The sequence below is a fragment of the Ceratosolen solmsi genome, unplaced genomic scaffold (genome assembly GCF_000503995.2).
Source record: "Ceratosolen solmsi marchali unplaced genomic scaffold, CerSol_1.0 scaffold47, whole genome shotgun sequence".
NCBI classification, from domain to species: domain Eukaryota; kingdom Metazoa; phylum Arthropoda; class Insecta; order Hymenoptera; family Agaonidae; genus Ceratosolen; species Ceratosolen solmsi.
Genome location: NW_011948419.1, coordinates 3,611,850 through 3,635,077, shown reverse-complemented (window position 1 = coordinate 3,635,077; position 23,228 = coordinate 3,611,850). Strand labels below are relative to the sequence as shown.

The 23,228-nt window shown below is 25.6% G+C and overlaps 1 protein-coding gene across 1 annotated transcript; it reads left to right on the top strand.

Annotated features, from left to right (window-relative positions):
• The first annotated feature begins 367 nt into the window (after positions 1-367).
• Positions 368-22,892, top strand: Hydr2 (abhydrolase domain-containing protein 2). The gene is made up of 7 exons (XM_011497493.1): positions 368-577; positions 19,779-19,951; positions 20,644-20,811; positions 21,446-21,632; positions 21,717-21,915; positions 22,029-22,179; positions 22,629-22,892. Exons 1-7 carry the CDS (start codon positions 423-425, stop codon positions 22,796-22,798), a joined length of 1,203 nt encoding a protein of 400 aa, XP_011495795.1. The 5' UTR covers positions 368-422; the 3' UTR covers positions 22,799-22,892.
• Positions 22,893-23,228: the final 336 nt, after the last annotated feature.

The window sequence follows — 23,228 nt, the reverse complement described above, 5'->3', positions numbered from 1 at the left end:
CTCCTCCGGTGCGCTGCGCCACAAGCTAAGCGGTCGCTACGTTTTATAATTACAGAAACAAGCGCCGACGGCCATTCGGTTGAGTGTCTCGACGGTGAATTGACGTCGCTCGCGGACTCTCCGTGCGAATACGGCGCACCAGAGCAATCCTAACCTCGTCACCGCGAAGAAAGAGAGAGAGAGAGAGTGAGTAAGGGAGGGTGGGAGCAAACGCCAACGTTCCGAAGGAAAATTCGCTGAAAGGAGTGGGAGGGGGTCGGAAAGGAAGTCGCGAGGAGTCGCCGCTTTTCGTCGTCCCAGCTTTATGGAGTTGGAGCTCGATTGGTTATTAGTAGGAGTAGTAACAGTAGCAGCAGCATCGGCAGCATCGGCAGCATCAGCAGTGGTGGAGTATCCTAAATTCCCGGCCACGCGCAACCAATATGTCAACGGCTCTGCTCGCCCTCTTTGCCGTCATCCTTTGCATCCTATTCAGGATACTCAATGTTAATAGCGCCTCTCAGAAGCCGGTGCTCGTCTGCAAGGACCACAGTTTCCTAACCAGCGTACTCAAGATCGCACCCGTCATCTCCGAGCCGTGAGTAGCTGCTCTCCTCTTTTTTCCTCGTCTTTCTCGCTCCTCTCTCCGTCCCTTTTCATTTTACCACATCGGACCTTAAACCAATTCTTTACGATCGTGAAGGTTATGTTACACTTTTCTGGAATGCCGCAGTCGCTGCTGCCGTTCCTCTTTCTGTTTCTCCCTTTTTTTTCCCCCCCTCGTAACCCCCCTGCTTCACTCCGGCAAGCCTTTCAGAGTGATTTATGTTGACTCGTTATTATTTCCAGTCAACAATTCGGCTTTTTCCTCCGTTTCTCGGTACCTCGCATTGTCAATGAACGACCCTCCGAAAAATCTCTACATATGATCTAGGTATACCCAACTACCATTCAACACAGTTAAAAGAAATATTTAATTCTCCAAAAATTTTATTCAATAGTTTTTTGTTTTTTTTTTTCTGTTTTTTTTGTTCTCTTTTCGTTTTGTTATATATATATATATATATATTTCTTTTTTTGTTGTTAACATTATGTTGCAAAGGAAAATGAAAACTAAAAAAAATAACGAGCAAGAATTAAGTGGTACAAATACTTATAGCGAGACGAAAAAAACATTACAGTCAACTCATCCGATTAATCGTGCAATTAATCATGTAATTAATCAATTAACCATTACGAGTATTATTCTTTTAACATTTATATATTCTTGTACTTGTAAACTAATAATAACATCCACGACCTTACTTAATTTTGAATTATACTAATATAATTAAGCGCAATTGTTATTGTTATTATTGCTCGCCATATATATATATATATATATATATATATATATATATATAACTTTAAAGTGCATAAATAAATGAGTTGCGAGTTGCGAAGTAAAATATATTAGGATCACTAATGGCTAAACTACGTTAACAGAACCGCTAAATTCAATGAAAGTACTTGTTTATCAATGAATTGTCAAATACCTTGGATTAACAATAAGAATTATTAGTGATAAATCTCAAATACTAACTATAAAATAATTGTAATAATAAAGACGAGGATAACTATTATCAGGAGGCAAATATTTTTGCAACAATTCGAAAATATTTCCATGAAATGCCGGCAACTATTTTTATCACGTGTATTCATAAACGTAGATTTAAATATCTAATCCAAAGATAGATCTTAGCCCTTAAAAATTCAATAACTTTGAAGTACGCTTTTACCTCTGCCCATACCGCTTTATTTATTTTACATTTAATTACGGATCAATGAATTTATTCGAGTTTTCTTATTCTTAACCGGCTGCGTAAAATAGAAATGCATTTCTTAAACAATTTTTCGTGAAGTTTAACGAGAAAGTCCAGACGTATAAACGGAGACTGGACGATCGATCGCTCGCTTTCTAATGTACGTAGTAATTTCGTCATTGGAACTTAATTATTTCTTTCACTCATTAAGCAAGTAAACGAAGATACTTGCCATTAATTGATTAATTAAAGGATAATCGTTATGAAGGATTTAGTGACCAGCATTACGAATTAATAATGCTCTTATGAGACTTGAATATGCATTAAATAATTACATGGCTTGAATTTTAAAATGAATAATGTTAGTCAATAATACTTTTATCCCTTGCAATCGTAGATTGATTGATTTAAAATTATTTCATCGTTAATTAAAAGCAAATTTTTAATTAGGCATATAGCTTCATCCAAGTATTTTTTTTTAAATATAACATCGTGTACGCGTTTCCACACAAACTAACAGCAGCGCAGAAATACATTTATTATTCAGATGAAATAATTTTCTATCAATTTTTAATCACGCCAACTTGTGAAATATTATTTGTAAATACATTTGCACTATAAAATCAAAATCTCATCTACACATTTTTTTTAATTTATACGTACATCGCACTTAACCTTGCAAAGGTAAAGCGATCAATGAAAGAACGGTAAAAAAAAAAATAAACGCGTAGGCGTTACAATTGGTCGGCATATATCGCAAGTCAAGTCGATTTATTCATAAAATAACGGATAAAGATCGAAAGATTAATTAAGTTGCATTAATGAAAATAGTATCGTTGATGTATGCTGTTTTCCTATAATACACAGTTTGATGCACTGACTTTTAAGTTTTGTAAATGCTATGGGCATTTGAGGTTAAGTTTGTTTCAGAATTCAGAATCGAATTGAAAAATAATAGATAGAATTTTAACGATGAATTAATTTGTACAAGAGTGGATAATTAATTATATATACCACATTTAAAGTAATAAATTGAGTTCAATATTAATTTGAATTATCAGACGCGAGTTTGTAATTATTTTTCACAATGATATCATATAAATAAATATAAATATATGTATAAAATAAAATAAAAAACATTATGCAAGATTTAATTTAATAATTGTGTACCGAATTATTTTGAATTAAATAAACCTTGAATTATTTTTAAACAATACCTGAACGGATTATAATTATATTTTTATAATAATATTTATCTATTATTTAAAGGGCGTGGGGTGGGTATTATGAAAATGTATATTCCGATTTAATTAAATTGGTGATTAAATTAATTTTTCTTTTAAAAGGAAAAATTGATTTTTAATAAAAGATAATGTGAAAATTATTTCGAATTCGCATTATGAATTTTAAATGCTTTTATTCGACTCACATTATTTGTAATTGTACATACATTTACAATTATTTTGCACTCTGTATTAAGTATAAATTTTATAACGATAATATTAAAATAATAGATTACATTTTTATTGATTGGACAATAATTTATTTTTGGTTAAACAAATATTTTTAAACTAATTTTTTTTTACATAATTTAGAATATAGCCCGAGCGTTACATACTTCTGCGTAATTTTTAACAAAGTCGAAACTTGGAAGCTTATAATATCAATTTTCTTAAAAAATAAATAAGTGGAGAATTAAACAAATGGATAATTACAGTTGGCCCTTGGATAATTGCAGTTGGACATTTAACTGTCTAACTAAAATTCAAGAACTAACGTATTTTTCGTTAGCCAGCTATAAATTATGGCCTTGATTAATTTATTTGATGTACGAACTTGATAAGATAATCTTACACGTGTAAGCATTTTTAAATAATTTATTAATTGTAATTTGACCTATCAAGGTTATAATGTTTATTTAGTGCTAGTGGATAACTTTTTCCTGAAATTGTAAATCAGGAAGAAAATATTTTATGTGAATCGATTAAGACTTAAACGAATTTTTATTATTGTATATTTATATATATATATATATATATATATATATATATATATATATATATATATATAAATATACATAAATGAATTAAGCCGTTCCATTTAATTTATCGCTTTAACGTACAATTTTATAGTGAACTAATTTGGATATATGTTTAAGTTTATATTTCTTAATAGTAAATACACGATAAATTAAAATAGAATAAATTGTTTTAAATTGTTTTGCTTACTATGCTTACTGTTACGACACACACACACACACACACACACAGTCAGTCAGTCAGTCAGTCACACATACGCCATCCGCTAAAAATTAATAAAATAATTTACCTTATCATATTTTAATTTATTCTGCATTTACTATAAAGCAATATAAAAGTGAACATATGTAAAAATTAGTTTAATATTAAATGATATATTAAATGATACGAAATGCATGTTATATTTCACCATGTGAATATGATTTAAAAAATAAAAATTATGATAAAGCAAGATCGTTCAATTTATATCTAACTCTGTTTTAACAAGCGTGAAGAAATACTTTTCATCTTTATTTGTCTTTCGGTGAGTTTATGATTTGAAAGAGACTCATACGTGTACAGCCACAAGTTTTTCAACGCACAATATCTAAGAAACTGTTAATTGTAGTGTCAATTACAGATATTCGTTTGTTAAAATAATTTCATAAAATCAACGTCAATATGTAGTACGCACAAACAAATATCGCTATCGTATAAATGGATCAAAACTTTTTGCTTATGTCGGCTCAGTGCACAAATCTAAGTGAATCAATAATTTATTCAATAAAAATAAAGTGCTTAGTACAATACATGCGGAGTTCATTAATAAGAAAATGAAAATAATATCACACAGTCATTGACAATCTACGTTGAATGCTTGGTTATAGATGAACATGTTACACCATCGGCCTGTAGAAAATGTACGAGCGACGTCTCACTCACACACTAAGTACACATGAGGCACAGTCGAATCGTCACTGGAGAAAAGAGGAATGTATATTTGCATCTTCTGTATTCAGATTTTAACGACTATATAAAATTGGAGTGATTTCTACTAGTTTGTTTCTTTGTTAAAGCTCAGTCTTTTTCATTACTCGGTTCCTTAAAGTCACATCGAGACATTTACTATCCCGTTATTATAGAAATCTAAGTCATCATCGGCAGTAGCTAATCTTAAAACTGTACTTTCATTTTGATATTGATAATTTTCTTCGTGTTTTCTCTATTTCAAAAATGACAAACTGCACAATATATCTTATAAGTACTTTTCTCCCTTTCTGCGATGAAAGTTGACAACTTAAGCTTGTTGTTAGACAAAACAATACATCATTCATGGAAGTATAACGAAATATTTCAATTTTAACAGTTCACCATTTTAAAATCGAAACTTGAAGTTTATGAACACACCTTAATGATATCGTCTGACGGTAATGATAAAAATTTAAATCAATAATTTGTTGGACTTGAAATATCTATTATTGTAGAAATTATGAATAATTGCCTAAATACATTGAAGTTTGAAAATAATTAAGTGAAATTAGTTTACTTCGTAAGTATTGAAATTATTAAACCCGATGCATTGACTTGTAAAATATTTGCTGAAATCAAATCTTAATGAAATAACTTATCAATTACTAATGTTCATGCAAGATTATGCTTGGAAATGCATTTAAAAATGTCAAAATACTTTGCTCAACAATTTCACGTACAACTAGAAATTGCGATAGAGCTTATATCTCAGGTGTACACAATACTCTAGCACCGTACCCTTCTATCAAGTCGATCATCTATAAAACAGATTATTAATAGTCTATTATTATTATTATGGATGGCAATTTATTCGTTTATCTATTCAGTACAGCTGAAATTCAAATGTATCTTTAATTATTTTTGTTGTTGTTGTTGTTTTTTTTTTTAATTTTAGCTCGTTATTGTATGTAGTAATCTGTTTAATGATAAAATGTAGCTTTATACCTGAACAACAACTAATTATTTATCAAGTAACTTTTACATGATATACACAATCATTATTTGTAATATTATAATCAATTATTTGTGTTTATCCTTATTATATCTAGTATAACAGTTTATTTTGGGTTATTAGATTTTTTCACACGTTTATTGACAGTTTCAGAAAATATATGAGATATACATACACGCCTTCATGACCTAATAGCTCACAAAAGTGACACTACCGTTGCTGGAATTTCATTCTGTTTGCACATTCCAAATTCATTTCATGCATTATGTAGGCAATTTAAAATTCTAATATTTATATTGCTGAATATAGATATGAATCAATGGCTTATGTCGATGATAGACTTAACCGAATAATTGCAAATTTCTTATCTCAAAAGATACTATGAACGATGATTTATTGTTTCCTACTTATTGAATATTCTGAACGATAAAAGTTTATTATTTTTTTTTTTTTTTTAGATTGAACTAATTCAGTTCTGTGATTAAAACTTAGAAAATTTTGGCATCATATTTGGAATATATGAATATTGTAAAAGTAATCTAAGAAGGTTTGAAATATATAGGTAGGAAAAATATCGTAATACAATGTAGACAATTAGAAATATATTTTACGATATATATAGTTGGTAAAATGTAAAAATAAGATTATATATCCCTATCTCAATTTCTCACAATCTCGATTATAATCTATTAATATAAAGTGAAATTTATGTAAAGTATTTTATATTATTATTACAAAGAACTATTGATTTAAAATTCTTGTTATATTAAACTAATGTATTTTAGTCTATTTAACATTATAACGAATATTTCGTTTAACATAAAGTATTTACTATATTCATTACTCTTCTGTTATTAATGAAAAAAAGTTCAAGACCAATTCGTTCACACATTTCTTTTACTTTCATAATATTTACATTTTTTAAATATCAATTAAAAACATAAAAGAATTTGCATAATATTTATCCTGATAAGCTTCGATCTCATAGCATTTAAAAACAGCATTTCAAACATCCCAACTGAAAGACATTGAATTATTTTAATTTATTTTTACATTACATTTTTATATATTGATTGCTCCAAATTTTCTAATAATAAAATAACAATAATGGCAATAGACGACAGAATGTTATTATATATTTATCAGATTAATACTAAATTAATATTTTCAAATGTGTTTTTAATTATAATAATAGTATATTGTTGTTTGCTATCTACTTAAATAGACTGAAATTATAATCACAGTTAATTATACAAGAGTTCATTTCATAACTTTGCCCATTAGATCAATGATTTCTAATAAAAGTACATTTTGTAAAGAGTTTTCAGAAAGATAAAATTCAATATCGTTCATGCTGTGAGCTTTTACGAAATTTTTAGAATAAAATAAATTATAATAATAAAAATATTGAATTACCTTTAGTACTGTTTAGTATTAACATCAAAATAATTGTCAATCTACCTTGCAAAATTAATCATCTGTCATAATCTTCAAAAACAAGATATAAATTTATTGATTGTATATTTTACCGCAATTAAATTCACATAAAAAACATTTTATTTTTCTTACACTTATAATCTTTTGATTTTATATTATTAACATTCATTTTTTAAAAAACATTGTATTAATTTATTAGCCTTGGCTAACATAATTTTACTGATATTTTTTAATTGTCGTGCTGTATTTTTCATATTGAATGTATTTTACATTGATTTGTTAAAAAATAATATATTTAATTTAGCTGATCATAAATGAATAAATAATGTTCTTTATGTATAATTATATTGATTGGGATTATTGCGCAAATAGAAGGGCGTGTATATTAAAATAAGAAGCCACGTGATATAGGTAAGACTAACATAAATTTTTTTTTGTTTTTGAAAGATTATAATCCTTCGCACTCTCAATCATAATATTGCCGACTGTTAATTAAATTATTTTACATACAATTTACTGAAAATTATTTTTTATATATTTAAGTTAATTTACTATTGTATCGCAAAATGATGAATTGTGGTAATAGAATAGATATTAAATTCCATTTGAATTTAAAAGATTAAAATTCAATTCCATCCACAATTTTTGAAATATTAATATATTATTGAATAAAATAAACATCATTTTTTAGTAATGCCCTGTTTTAAGTAAAGTTATCTATAAGAAATTTATACATTTACGTCTAATATAAATAGTATAAATAATATAAATGCTTATTTAAATTAAACACGAACTTAAGTAGTGACGTATATAGAGATTAACAAATAAAATTCTTATCCAAGTATTACATTTTCTGTGGCACATAAACTATACATTATATTTTCCTTACGTAGAATCACATAAAGTACGAAATGTAGTTAGTATAATGTTGGTGAAAAAATTTGTCATTCTTACAGTGAATGATAAAGTAAAAAATTCACTTGTAAAAGAAAAAAACCAAAATGGCATAAGATTTACGAAGACGACGATACAGAAAAAAAAACAAAAAGAATTTGATTATATTAGATATATAATAATAATGTTTGCAAGTTTTACAATTTAATTAATAAAATTTTAAAGACTGAAATTTTTATATCAACATTATCTATTATTTCATATTTTCATTAATCCATCTTGTAATTAATACTTTCTCTTAAATTTGGTTATACTGTTAAAGATATAAATTAAGAATTTAATAAATTTATTTTTTTTTATTGTAAGAAAAAATGATAAGTGCAATAATCATAATTATGAATAAAATTCTTAAGTATCACGATTTAACATCAAAGTTGGAATGATTCAGTTTATGGAGCATATGGTACTTGCAAAGAATGTACAATAACTAATTTGCATGCGTTCTACATTTTTTAAAACCATGCGAATGATTTATTATAAATATGTTCTGAGATAATTATAGTTATAACTCTATTTGTGATAAAATTATAATTAACAAACATCTATTACATGAAAATTATCCTAATTTCCTTAATAGATTCCTTAATAGAAATTTAAATATTTTTTACACATGATTTTAAAATTATTTTACGTGAAAGTGCCATGTACAATCGCAATATTTATAATTTGAAGTTTTAATAATATAATATATATTATATTTTTTATAATATACCTAATACCATCTATGTATCTATCTATATGTATCTATGTGTGTGTATATATATATATATATATATTATTATTATTATTAATTTTTCGTGAAGTATTTATCATTATTTTTTATAGCAAAATTAATAAAATCCAATGAGAATTGGGTTACTAAACAATAAATACTAAACAATTAAATATAAAATTTATTATAATCATATAATTTAAATTGTAATAATACACTTTGAAATATAATTTAATGTCCTTGACGCGTCACATATTTTGACTATTTGCGTGGATCCAAATGCAAATTTTTCTTATATTAGAAAAACAAATATCAGTAAATTATAAGGTCAATGTTATACGATAGTTATACATACTAATTCAAATAAAGCGAGCCGTTCTAATTTTTAACGTTACAAGATATTAAATATTTTCTTGCTAATATAATAATTAAATTTTAAAAGCACATTAAAACTTTAATATTTACTTTATAAAAATACTGAATTCACTTATTTATATAAAATACGCGTGTTTGATAGTGAATCAAAATAAAATGATTTTATTCAATATCATTTATATAGACTTGATCACAATGCATTAGATAAATTATCATCAAAATAGAAATATAGTCTGATGTAATAGAAATTTGATTAATCATCAGCGATAATAATAAATGTGTGATATCTAGTACCAGTTGCGTATATATATATATATATATATATATATTTTTTTTTTTACGTGAATTATTTATCATTATTTTTCATAACAATATTAATAAAATCCATTTTTAATACAAAACATAATAAATTCTAAAATACTATATTTGCAAATACATCAAGGCATAATATTTGTATAAGTAATTGATAAGTATTAATATGTAAACATGAAAATTCCTTTCAATATCTTTAATCATTAATAGAAAGATATCTTTAATGAATGAACAACGATAATAAAATAAGAGAAATGTCTTCATATAATAAAATCTTAATTATTTATACATTAAAAATAACGGCTTATTTAATACAGGTAGTAAGCGATTAAAATTATCAGCAATAAATTTTAAATACCTAAATTAATGATTACCGATTATATTTTTCTTACATAATAATAAATAAAGTAATTCTACAATAAAGTTCAAGCTAATTACTATAATTATTTTTAGAAATTCGTAGGGTTCTTTCAAATTTTAATATTACTTTTAATCTAAAGTGGGTTTAAAAATGTTTACATAGTTGAATCATAAGAACGTTAGATAATTTTTTAAGTACTATTTGAAAATAAAAATTACTTATTGATTAACCGAACTTGAATAATAAACGTAAAATACTTGAAATTTCTAATGTCTTCGAAAGTAGGTTTAACTAATACTTAATATTCTCATCTTCATTTTAAGCGAAGACAACAAACTAGCTTTAACTCGCAGTAAGAGAAAATCGATTTGTATATTAACTATATGAGCGGCTTACTTATTTTATATGCAAAAGTATAGTTTATAACCCTTGATTTTATTCATACGTTATTAAAGCATAATTAGGAAACTTTCATAATAGAACAATAATTATTTCATTTCTAATTATTTGTTGAAAACAAAAGATTTTAATGTCAGCTATATGCTAGTAAATAAAATGTATATCAGCTTTATTATAAAAGTCAAAATTTTCATTCAACGACTATTAATACATAATTTACACTTTTTATAAATTCTATTTTTTTCCCCATTCAATATCGAAGCACAAAGCAAGTGATATATGCGCAGAGACTTTCATCAAAGTCATATTTGCTCGGATTTTATGCGGTGAGGACGACAACCTTCGATCCTCTCCCGTCAATACGGTGTCCTCTATAATTTACATTTTTTCTCAATTTAAATGCATGTGTTCCATTTCTCACCATCATTGGCCAATGCATACACACGGATATCGATTTTATTCACGAAAAATATTTCAAGTATATATAATATATATATATATATATATATATATATATATATATATATATATGAGTATATTTAATATTGCTAACTTTGTGATTTGCTTTACCCGACTTAGTGGCCTATTTAACAAATAAAGCCAATAAGTAATGACAAAGGGATGCCACTTTATATAGCGTACGTACGTTCACATACACGCGCGCGCGTCAATGCTTTCATGTATCGTGATTAGTAATCGTACGCTTTTGCCATAAGTCAATAAAAATTCATGTACTTCTATTTATAAATATTATTCGCATAATAACAATATAGAAATTGTTAAAAGAAGTAAATGATCATTGACATGTAAAGGGAATAAAGTTATTTGCTCTGAAAGTATTATACTAATTCAAATAGTGTTTCTCTATCAATTTATATTGTTACGTGTAATATTCTTGGAAATTAAAAAAAAAAAATCTTTTAATAATAGTTAGACGAGAATGTCATATGACAAGAAATATGATGCGTAATTTTATATTTCAGTAGAACGTATCACTAAGCCAACTTAAGTATTGTAGACTACTAATACATGAAAATTTGTAAGTGATATTTTTCAAACGACCATAATTTTAAGCAAAGTAAACAAATAATCAATCAATTACAATTATTTTTTAATTAAGTATTTTTTTATTCAATATAATGTATAATTTTCATATTTTAGTATAATGTATATAGGATATGTAATTGTAAATCTAGTCGCGAATCGTGAAAAATATGTTTGGAAGATAGTAATTATAAATATATATACATAGAAAATGCTATTATTATTATTCTGCTATTATACATAAAATAAATAAATAAATAAAATAAAATTAATAATGGTAAAGTCTGGATGAAATTGCAAACAATTAGTATGGTAATTCCTCCTATAAATGTACTTAAAATTTGCAACTTAACTAATTTAGTCTTTATAAATATTATAAAGACTTGCTATAAAACTGTTAATAATACAGAAAAAATAAGTACTATAAAATATTTATGTTCTAGTTAACTAATCATGCTGAAAGTATATAAAAATTCATTGTTTCATTGAAATCATTTTTTATTATAATTGCAAAATTTTAATAGCATTTTTATTTATAGAATCGTTAAATATGTTTTTTTTATAAGTATTTTCAATATAATACCAAACATTATATTGTTAAAATAGAAAATATAATTCTTAAAAATAAAAAAAAATAAAAAAAAAAAGACTAAAATGAAAGTTATTAAGAATAAAAATATAATAAAGTATATTTTATAATAATTTTATATATACCGAAGTTTGTAATAATAAAAACTTGAAAAAATATGTAACTGAAAATTTTAATATACGTGACATATACACAAGCCAGCTGTTGTCAGAACTTTCACTATTCGCATCTGTAGAGTTATTAACATAATGATAATGCTATTGTTTATTTTATGCAATAATATTTTCATGAAAATGTTTGAAAATAAAGAAAAAAAATGCTAGCCATAGAGTTTTTGTCGAACCTCGAATAAGAATAATTATTTAGATTTTTGGCCTAATTTTATCCCTTCGAAGGCTTATTTCGCCAATAAATCTGTAAGCAAAAGTCTTCGGGAATCATTATTAGTGCCATATTATCATTAAATAATAATTAGTAAATTTATTTAGCCTTTCTTTCCCTTCTACTTTTGCAACAATGCATAATTCTATTAAAATTAATATTTATTAACATAATACAATCGTACGTATAAGATAAACTTTTATTAGATCGATAAAGAAGGGACAGATGAAAGTTAATAATGTAAATTAAGCGATAACATAAATAAATGCGAATGTTAATGTATAAAATGAATGATATATTTTTTATTTATTTAAAAATAGTAGCCTCGGTGAATGATTTTAAAAATAAAATTTGTGTATTGTCGCTTCATTTATTTATGGAATGAAAAGGATAAGAAAAACATTCTTTCAAAATTAGAAAAAACATTTTTTATCGATTCTATGGTTGGTACTTTTTACAAGAAATACGAGTTTTTAAATACCATTATTTTAAAATCATATTTTTTTTAATGCATCGATGTGCACTTCATCAGTTTTATTCTGATTCATTTGAAAATTTTACTTCGTAATTTCAATATTTCGAATTAATTGTATAGATTAATGAGTAAGAAACTTATTATTTAATGATACATCACTTGTGTGATCAATGTAGTTAAATAATGATAAAGTCATCGGTTTTCATTAATTAATCTATTTATTTATTATTTTTTTTATATCCATATGTACTTTCTTTGAAACATATTAGAAGGGATAAATAAAACCGATTCTTACGTGAAGATATTGGAAAATGTTTTTCGAAATAGCTTTTTGTATTTTGCATAAGAAATTAAATGATTAATAATTAAAGTTTCATATTTTAATATAGAAAAATGTATGTAGATATTATTCTTGTGATATATATACATATATATATATATATATATATATATATATATATATTTTTTTTTTATTTTATTTATTTGTACTATTTCTGATATTTTATTTGTATTTTTGAAAAAATGCGCAGTTGAATTTATGCTCTTTTAATAATTAAAAAGAAATCATTATTTGTTATTATAGAATAAAATCGACTAAGGTAAAAATTCAATAATAGTATATTACAATCGTAATTTAAAATTTATATAATTGAATTGAGTTTATCACTTAATTGGATACTTAATTTTCATTCAATTGAATGCCTTATTATTTTCAATGCGCAACTGTATTTAGTGTATTAAAGTATATACACGTAATAAAATTGATTGTAATTCAAGATATTTGAGCTTATACAATTACAAAATAAATCGTTAGAAGTTAATAATAATCGATTCGCGTTCGATATCTCACTTTACCTACAAATGGCTTTACCTTTCTCACGTATAAGCCGAGTCGTCTATAAGAGTGCAATTGTACATTGTAAAATGTATAAGGCAAACATAATCTACAGGCTTAAAATACCAATACAGAAATACTTGTTGCAGCATCGAGTATTTAAATTGAAAAGTTCAAATCCAAAATATAAGTATTTTTAATGAGCTAATAAAAGTACTTACTACAATACACTACTTAAGTTCGCAAAAAGAAAAAGTTCTTATCCCAGTTTAGACTTTATGTTTTATCACTCGCTTGTACTTTATGTTATTTATAACTTGTTTGTTTTTTACTGTATAGATTTAACGTTTTTTTTTTTTTTTTTTTTTTTTTTTTTTTTTTTTTTTTTTTTTTTTTTTTTTTTTTTTTTTTTTTTATTTTTTTTTTTTTTTTTTTTTTTTTTTTTTTTTTTTTTTTTTTTTTTTTTTTTTTTGTATGCTTGTTCATAAGCACATGAACATTGTCGTTATATAACATTTCCTTCGATGAAATATTGTGAAAGTATGCGATTTAGTGCCGCGATCCGGATGACTTGTTTATTCGTAACACTTTATTTGACTCTTGTCTTTATCAACGGCTAATTCAAACAAATGCGATTATTATCTCTATTAATTTAGAAGCAATATTCTACAAATGTTTCCAAACATATCATATTAATGATTTTAATTTGCAACGCTAATTTATGTATAAATTTATTGATAATTTAGGATAATGGTATTGGTAATTAATTAATTGTAATTAATTTTGTAATAAATTCAATAATATCAATGCATAATAAGCAAACCATATATTCTATTATAATTCAGAAACATTAAATCAATAAATTAATTACTAATACTAATAGTAATATGTTAAATTAAAAAATTAACAACTTCCAATTGATTGCCTAATATTTAATACTTTTTTTTTTTTTTTTTTTTTTTTTTTTTTTTTTTATACATTTCATTACAAGACATTGATTATCTTATTAATTAAAATGTTGTTTAAACTATTAATTAAAAAGAAAGAGTACCGCTCTAGTATTCTACTCAAAAGGCAATAATTTTATGAATTCGGACTGAATAAATAATTAAAAATTCAATGTACCACCACTTATACTTGTAAATATATTTCATTATTTTTCAACTTTTATGATTAATTTTTTTTTTTTTTTTCTCTATATATTATGTATTTATACACATTTTATATCGTTATACTATTGAAATAAATTATTATAATGCATTTAAAACGTGAAAAGTTTGGAATATTTTTTCCATAATTAGAATAATGATAAACTTCACAAGTAAATTTACATAGCACAGCTATTAAAAACAACTAACCTTTGATATAGTAATATTTAAACGTAAATATAACTATGCTTTCATCCCACTAAAAGTAAGATTCAAATATACAACTTAAAATACGTAGCTGATTTAAACAATTTGTTTATTTAACTGGAAAAGAACTGAGTTAAATAAATTCTACCTTAATATAGACATAATATAACACACACGTAATAAGAATAATTGAAGTGACAATATGTAATCATGCAATGTTTATACATTGTCACTTTAATTTAAATTTTATACAAATTTGATTAAAGAATACTATTACAAAATTGGTCAAAATGAATAATATCCATTTATATTAAATAAGAACAAATAATTTTGAAAAATTTTTTTTTTTTTTTTTCTTTATTTTAATATCAGTTCTGATTTTATGTATGAAAGTATGAAGGTGATGATCAATATCCGGTTTATAATATTTAGCATTGACGCTGAATATTGGAATAAGAAAGGCACGAATCAAAAAGTCAAGTGCCGTTAACCCAAAAAAGCTTATTTCGCTTCAGTGTTGTCATACACACATTTCTTATATAAAGTAGAATATATTCTATTTTCATTTTCGATTCCGGTTTTGTTTTGTTTTTTTTTTTTTTTGTTTTTTTTTTTTTTTATTCATTCATTCATTATACATAGTATCAAATTATCCGTAATTACATACTTACCTTTCAAAGATTGATATATTTCTTTATTGTATATTCATATAAACTATTTATGAGATGTATTGAAATTTTTTTAATTTTACTAAAAATTTAATGATTATAAGTAATGAGAATCGATATATTAATCATTAAAGTTAGTCACGTACACATAATAGTCGAATGATAAAAGTATAAATTAAAATAAATGAATTAAAATTTCGAATCAATCGAAACTTTTAGGATATAATAGCTTAATCGTGTATCAAGTTGTTATTACAAGTTAACTTATTATTGTTAATAATTGATAATTAATGGTCATGTAATATTAACAATGATTGATTTAAGGTTTATTGTAATTCTTTTTAATAATATTATTGATTATTCTTGTTATAAAAAGTATGGATTCTATTAAAAATACTTGGGAGGGTAAATAAAAAAAAAGTAATTCTCCTTAAAATCAGCAAAAAATGAAATTTTCATATCGCAATTAATAAATAAATCGATTTCTCGTAAGAGAAATATTTGAAAAGTTCTACATTCATTTAGCCACGCATATTCACTGGTGAAGTTTATCGAACCTATAAAAAAAGTAAAATTTTCGTTCCATAAGAGAAAGTAAAAATGATGGTCGTGCCACATATGGGTGTATATTAAGATGCGACGGAGCTTGTACTTTGTATGCTAAAAACTTATCACCGTTGCTCTACATTACAAATTCTGCTATTTATTATCAATATTATTCAATTTTTACACTGGCATTTGTCAAATGTCACTTAATCACGACATTAATCGACTGTTAGTATACGTTGTATTCGTATGCAACGCACATTCAAGGCACAATAGTGAAATTTATAATAAAAAATGTTAAAGAATGTAATTTAATTTGCATTGTAAGAAATAAATCTCTGGCTACTTAAAAATTACAAAAACAATTGTAATAAATGTTATGTTTGTGCAAAATATGCAAAATTTCAAATAATACGATAGTGTTTAATAATAATATAAAGTTTGAATATTTAAATTGAAGTATACATCTGTATAAAATATAAACAACGCAAAATTAAAGTAATACTTTTTAAGAAAGTTTTATTAATTTTTATCGTTGCTAGATAAATGGAAAAATAATTTAATATAATTTTATGAAACAATTTTTATTTCAATAAAGCCAATAATAGGCGGGAATGAAGTATAATAATATAAGGTAGGGAATTCATAATTACTACAACTGCTTATTTAGTTGAAGCTCACTTTCTACAAATACAAAATGTACAACTAATTTAAAATGCATATGTGAAAGACTTATCACGCATTAAATCTATAATTAAAATTTGTTTGAAAAATTGAACTTTCTCTTAGAGAATACGTAAAATTGTTATCATTATATTTGATATAGATTAATTAAATTTTTTATTTATATTATCATTTTAAAAAGTTACATTTTAAACATTAGGTATATAAAACGTAGATGTCGCACGTCGTGTATTATCGGGGAAAAAAAAAAAAAAAAAAAAAAAAGTAATATTACTTTAATATTAATGGCGAACTTTTAACGTAATATTTTTGTTCATCGGTATGTGCAAATTTAGTACGTATAATTCGTGCGATTCTTACGATTATTACAAACAAAAACTTTCAATAATTCATAAAAATTAACAATTATATATATATATATATACGTTTTCTGCAACTATTATAGCGAATGAATAAGTTATCTATTCAAGGGATATACCGGCTTAAATTACATGCCAGAGCATATGAGACTTTGATTACATTAATAATGTGCGTAGTATTAATATGTTTATATAATATTCTGTTTAATAATTTAGATTGTAATTTCATCAATTATAATTGGGTGACATTAATTATAATTGTCTTTATGAATGCTTTTAATAAATATGCTATCTTTATTTTCACAATCTAAATATAATAAATACTTGGAGCACGTCAATAAATAGCTAATTACAATAATAATTATTATTATCATAATTTGGTATCTTCTATTAAACAAATAGAAAATTTATAATGAATTTGAACGGAAATATCTCGGCGCACTGATAATACTAACTAATCCGTTTCGTAACACTGCCTAGTCGTGACATAAAATTAATATGTAATACAATATATGCCTATGGAGATATGACATATTCTATTATGATTAATCTTATGTTTAAATACAAAATGCTTATTCATTGGCATATTTTTTTTCAATACGGAGCCCCTAAAAAAATTCGGTCATTATAACTTCATTGATGAGAAAATTCATATTATATTATACTTAAAAATTTACTCTCAAATATTGCTACAAGCAATATTTTAAGACTTTTGCCTACTACGCATTTATAAATGAAATGTATAAAACGAAAAATTTTCATTTCAAAATTACCATTCTCGTAATTTTTACATTATTATTAATCTCTTATTTCTCCAATGTGTACTAAAAATTGATAATAAAAATATTAAAATTATTCTACAGTCGTTGTAATTGTATCTAGCATAAGGCTAATGAACGAAATGTCAAATAATTTTATTATTAAACGACCGATGGAAGAAAAGCGACTCGCACAGTGAGAGCCAATCATGAGAATTACAATTCGAGATCGATCAAGACGACTTAAACTTAGACCTTGAAATTGAGCACACCGAACGGTATCTAAAATATCGTCCGATTTAATCGTCTGCCGTCTCTTGAAATGCACTTTTCTATTTTCTATCCATTTATAATATATTCTATGCATTAATTTAGTGAAATAATAATTGCAAAAAAATAAAAAAATTTTTTTTTTTTATACATAGATAACATTCGCTATGGATATTTCAGACGATATATCAAACATTTATGTACTTTCACGTTTTTTTCCATTACGAGATACTAGTGAGATTTCTTGTCCTCATTTTTTCGAATATGCACTGACATTTTCTGAATGATCAATGCTATTAATTTCAATGGCATTTAAATATTCTTAAATATCTTGATAGGTATAATTTTTTTTTTTTTTTTTTTTATTTTGTCAATAGAAAGACAATTATGAACACACTGATTTCCATATTTTTTTCATAATAATTTCGATCATTTATTAGTATTATTAATAATTATATAATTGTAAATATATTTGTTTATAAAATACAAAAGACATGAACACAGTTCGGATTGTTTATTGTTGATAAAATCGAAGTTTAGATTAAATATTATATTAATTTGTAAATTGAATATTTTAAAAATGCCTGCACAACGACATAAAATATCGTGAACATTTTCAATATTGTAAAATAATTCATTACACATGCACATACAATCGTTAATAAAATACAGATTTTAATTTTGATATTCTCTCTCTCTCTCTCTCTCTCTCTCTCTCTCTGTGTGTGAATTATAATTTTTTAATTCAGTATTTACTGCAATTCTTACTTTACTTGGTGATAATAATAAAAAGAATTGAGAATACAAGTATTTTTAAAAAGCACATTAATTTATGAATAGAAAACTAATTATAAACTTTACATTTTCAAGATAATTGTCAATACTTCCTATATTTTAATGCTATACTTTAATGAAAATTTGTTTTTTATTACAAATTATTTTCAAAGTTGATATATAATATCGTTTTAGTAAATCCGCCAATTGTTAATAAAATGTAAAAAACAAATTTCCATTCGAATATTGCATTGAAACTATTTCTCAATGCTATAAACTACATTAAATAAATTTTGTCCGCAAGAAATAAATGAATTGTGTTTTTATAATAATTTTAACTCTTCTCAATGTTTTATAACAAACATGCATTACATTTTATTTCATACAATATTTTAAGGAATTAAGTTTTTTCATTTATATTAGTTGACATTGAAAATGATGTGTAATTGCATTAACGGAATCCATTAGAAATACTTCAATTTAGAAAACATTATATGTCAACAATCATTTAAAAATCATTCTCTATGTTTTTCGAAATGATGGAACATGAGGTAATTAAGCGGTTGGAAGAATTTTTACGATATTCGTAATATCATGAATTATAAGTCAGAATGAATGATTATTAATTGAAATTCTTCATTATTCTTCTCGTATTGCCTAATCAATGACAGTGCCAAATCTAAAATTAAAATGAAAAAACTTATTTTTAGGTATAAGCCAACGAGATTATGGGGATTCAGTGGCCACGTGCAAACGATTGTCCATAGTATAATAGGCAGAGTCCGATGCCCATGGCCCATTGGTGAACGAGTTTATATTGCACTTCAAGATGGAACGACGCTTACCTACGATTTGTATCAACCTCTAAGTAATGGTCACGAAGGTATTCAGGCGGATCAATCGATTACGTATTATAAATGATAATTTGCTTGCTTTGCGACATGTTGAAACTTTTGTACTCTAAGCACGAATTAAACTAACTTTAATAATGATTATGCTTAACGTTTGTGTAATTTTTACTCGACCAAATAGCCGATATTTTATCCAACAATGTAGTATTTGATAAGAAATATCAATTTTTCTAATCTTTATTATTATAATATTTTTAATTTTAACAAATACGGGATTGGCTGCTGAAATTTAAAGATATTTTCAAAAATTCAATAAAAATATATATATATATATATATATATATATATATATATAACAATGTTGTCGAATAATTTAATTTTCTTTTACAGCTCTTTACACATTTATTTCAACATCATTATAAAAAATTCGTTCACTACTTGTTGAAATTTAAGGACAAATCTTGTAGTTATTAATTTTTGTTAAAATTAAAACAAGTTTTCAAGTCTTAGAATATTTGTTATTTGTCAATTTGTTAAAAATCTAAACTTTTAAATGAGATATTTATTGACTATTTAGTTTATTTCATTTGTTTGTGACAAAATATATCTATTAACTCCATCCAATTATAGCTTATTCCATTGTATTATTTGCGCCGCATAGTTACATTAATCCGGACCTATAGCAATAATTTCATATGATTATCTGTAAAAATTTGAATTTCAGACGATGTAACGATATGCATTTGTCCTGGAATTGGAAATAGCTCTGAGAGTGTCTACATCAGGACATTCGTGCATTTTGTTCAATGTCACGGATATCGTTGCACCGTTCTCAATCACGTAGGAGCTTTATCAAGTGTCAAGGTTACCGCACCTAGAATTTTTACCTATGGTTTGTCCATTTTACACTTTTTACTTTAACTTTTTAAGCCCATGTAATTCATTAACATGTATTGAATAATAAATTATTATGGCCATATTTATCTCCACACTTCTATTTAGCTTTCGATTCAATAGATTCTTATTCGTTCTATTACTAGCTCTTACTTAATAATAATTGTTCGAAAAGACAATTCGGTTGGCTAATGGATTGTTCGGCGAATTGGTTTCAAAATTCTATTCGTTAAAAATAATGACTAAATTGAAAATTATGATTATATAATTTAATGGTATTTAAATTCACTTTATTTCCGCGTAAAATTACTGGAAAGTTAAAGAGATATAATAGTTAAAAATGTCGAGACTCCCGCGATTCCTTCGCGAATTTACGTAATCTTGTGTAGTACGTATATAATGTGTACCTACACTCCAGGAAGAGCCTTGTCTCGTTTCAAATCGAACCATCGAAAGCCATTAACTTTGCAATAATAAATGAGCGCTTTGCGGCCAAGGTCTTTAGACATAATGAGCCGGCTCTGCGATATATTCTATAAGAATACATTGTTTAATAATTACGATTTTGCAAGCACTCGCATGGCTGTCGATTCATTATTAATGCATTCATATGTGATTGCTGTTAAAATTAGGCCACACCGATGATTATCATACAATGATGAAAAATTTATTAGAGAAGCACCGAAATACGAAAATAGTTTGCGTTGGCTTTAGCCTTGGTGGTAATTTAGTAACAAAATATATGGGCGAACATGGAACGAATAAACTTCCAAACATTATCGGCGGTATCTCCATTTGCCAAGGTTATAATGCTCTTGAGTAAGTAAGCCGCCTCTTCGTTTAACTTGAAACAATTTAATTTATTTTACGAAATAATTCTTATGGAACGTATTATCGTTTTAGAGGGACGAAGTATTTATTAAACTGGACCAACTTTAGACGATTTTATCTCTATGTCATGACAGAATCCGTAAAAAACATCATTCTGAGGCATAAGAATGTATTGCTATCGGAAGAAGTGAAAATAAGGCATAAACTTAACGAAAAGGATATTGTATCCGCTGGTACCTTACCAGAATTAGATGAAGCTTACACAAGAAAAGTAATATTCATTATTATTGTTGTTGTTGTTGTTGTTGTTGTTGTTGTTGTTGTTGTTGTTGTTATTATTAATGCAATGGTTATAATTAAAGTTTTTATTTTATACTTGCGCAGGTACATAATTTTAGATCTTTAAATGATCTATACAAATGGAGCAGCTCAATATTTTATCTTGAAAATATTACCACACCAATGGTGTTTATCAACGCTTTAGATGATCCCATCGTTCCTGAATCACTTCTTTTGCCTATAAAGGAATTAGCTGGTATCTTTAAATTTCATTTTACATTTCATTAAGGAAATTTTTAATATTTATAGTATATACTCCATACGGGATTTGACGTTATCTACTTATATCAATAAATTTGTACTTGACAGTTGATATAATTATTCTTTATTGTAGGAATTAAAATTTTGATTAAATAATTTTATTCAATTAGTTATTGGCAATGCTTCAAGCTACTTATGATTAACAGTATTAATTTGAAATATTCAAATTTGAAATCAATATTCAATGTACTAAAATTAAAAAAAATACTATCATTAAATGTTATTGATAATACACAATTAATAATTAAATCCTTTAATATATCATTAATGATGCGTCAAAGAGTAGATTATCAATAAAGTAGATACCGTATTTTCATTACGTGTATGCGCTTAAGAACATAAAAAATTATCAAGTATTAATTGGATGTATATTTCTTATTACAGCAACAAAATCAAACTGTCTGTACATTGAATTGGCACACGGCGGTCATCTCGGCTTTTACGAGGGAGGCCTCCTTTATCCAAATCCGATTACTTGGTTGGATCGTACTCTCGTCTCCCTTGTCGGCTCTCTGACGCTCGTCCACTCCGATCGAGCTTTCAAAGCATTTTAAAAGCAACTGCAAAGAATAAAATCTGGTCTCGATGTTTTTCATGCAATACGAAGAGCGTGTCATGTTTACATAGAGGAACAGAATTATAAAAACATCTATGGAAATCTCTATTTTTTTTTTTTTTTTTTTTTTTTTTATTTCGTGCAAACAGTGATAAAAACTATACGAAGTTTTTGAATCAAATAGAATAACCCGATTGCAACGTTTTCATACATTGTCTATGAGATGAGGTTTCTCGAGTACATTTTTGGGCCACATGAAGACATAAAATAAGAGAGAGAGAGAGAGAGAGAGAGAGAGAGAGAGAGCGTGTGTGTGTATGGCCGTGTGGATGTGTGGGTGTTACAGCGTAATGGGATTATAATTATAAAAAGCCATGTGAACGAATTTCCCGCTTGTGTGTACTATAAATCATGTGTGTTTTTTTAGT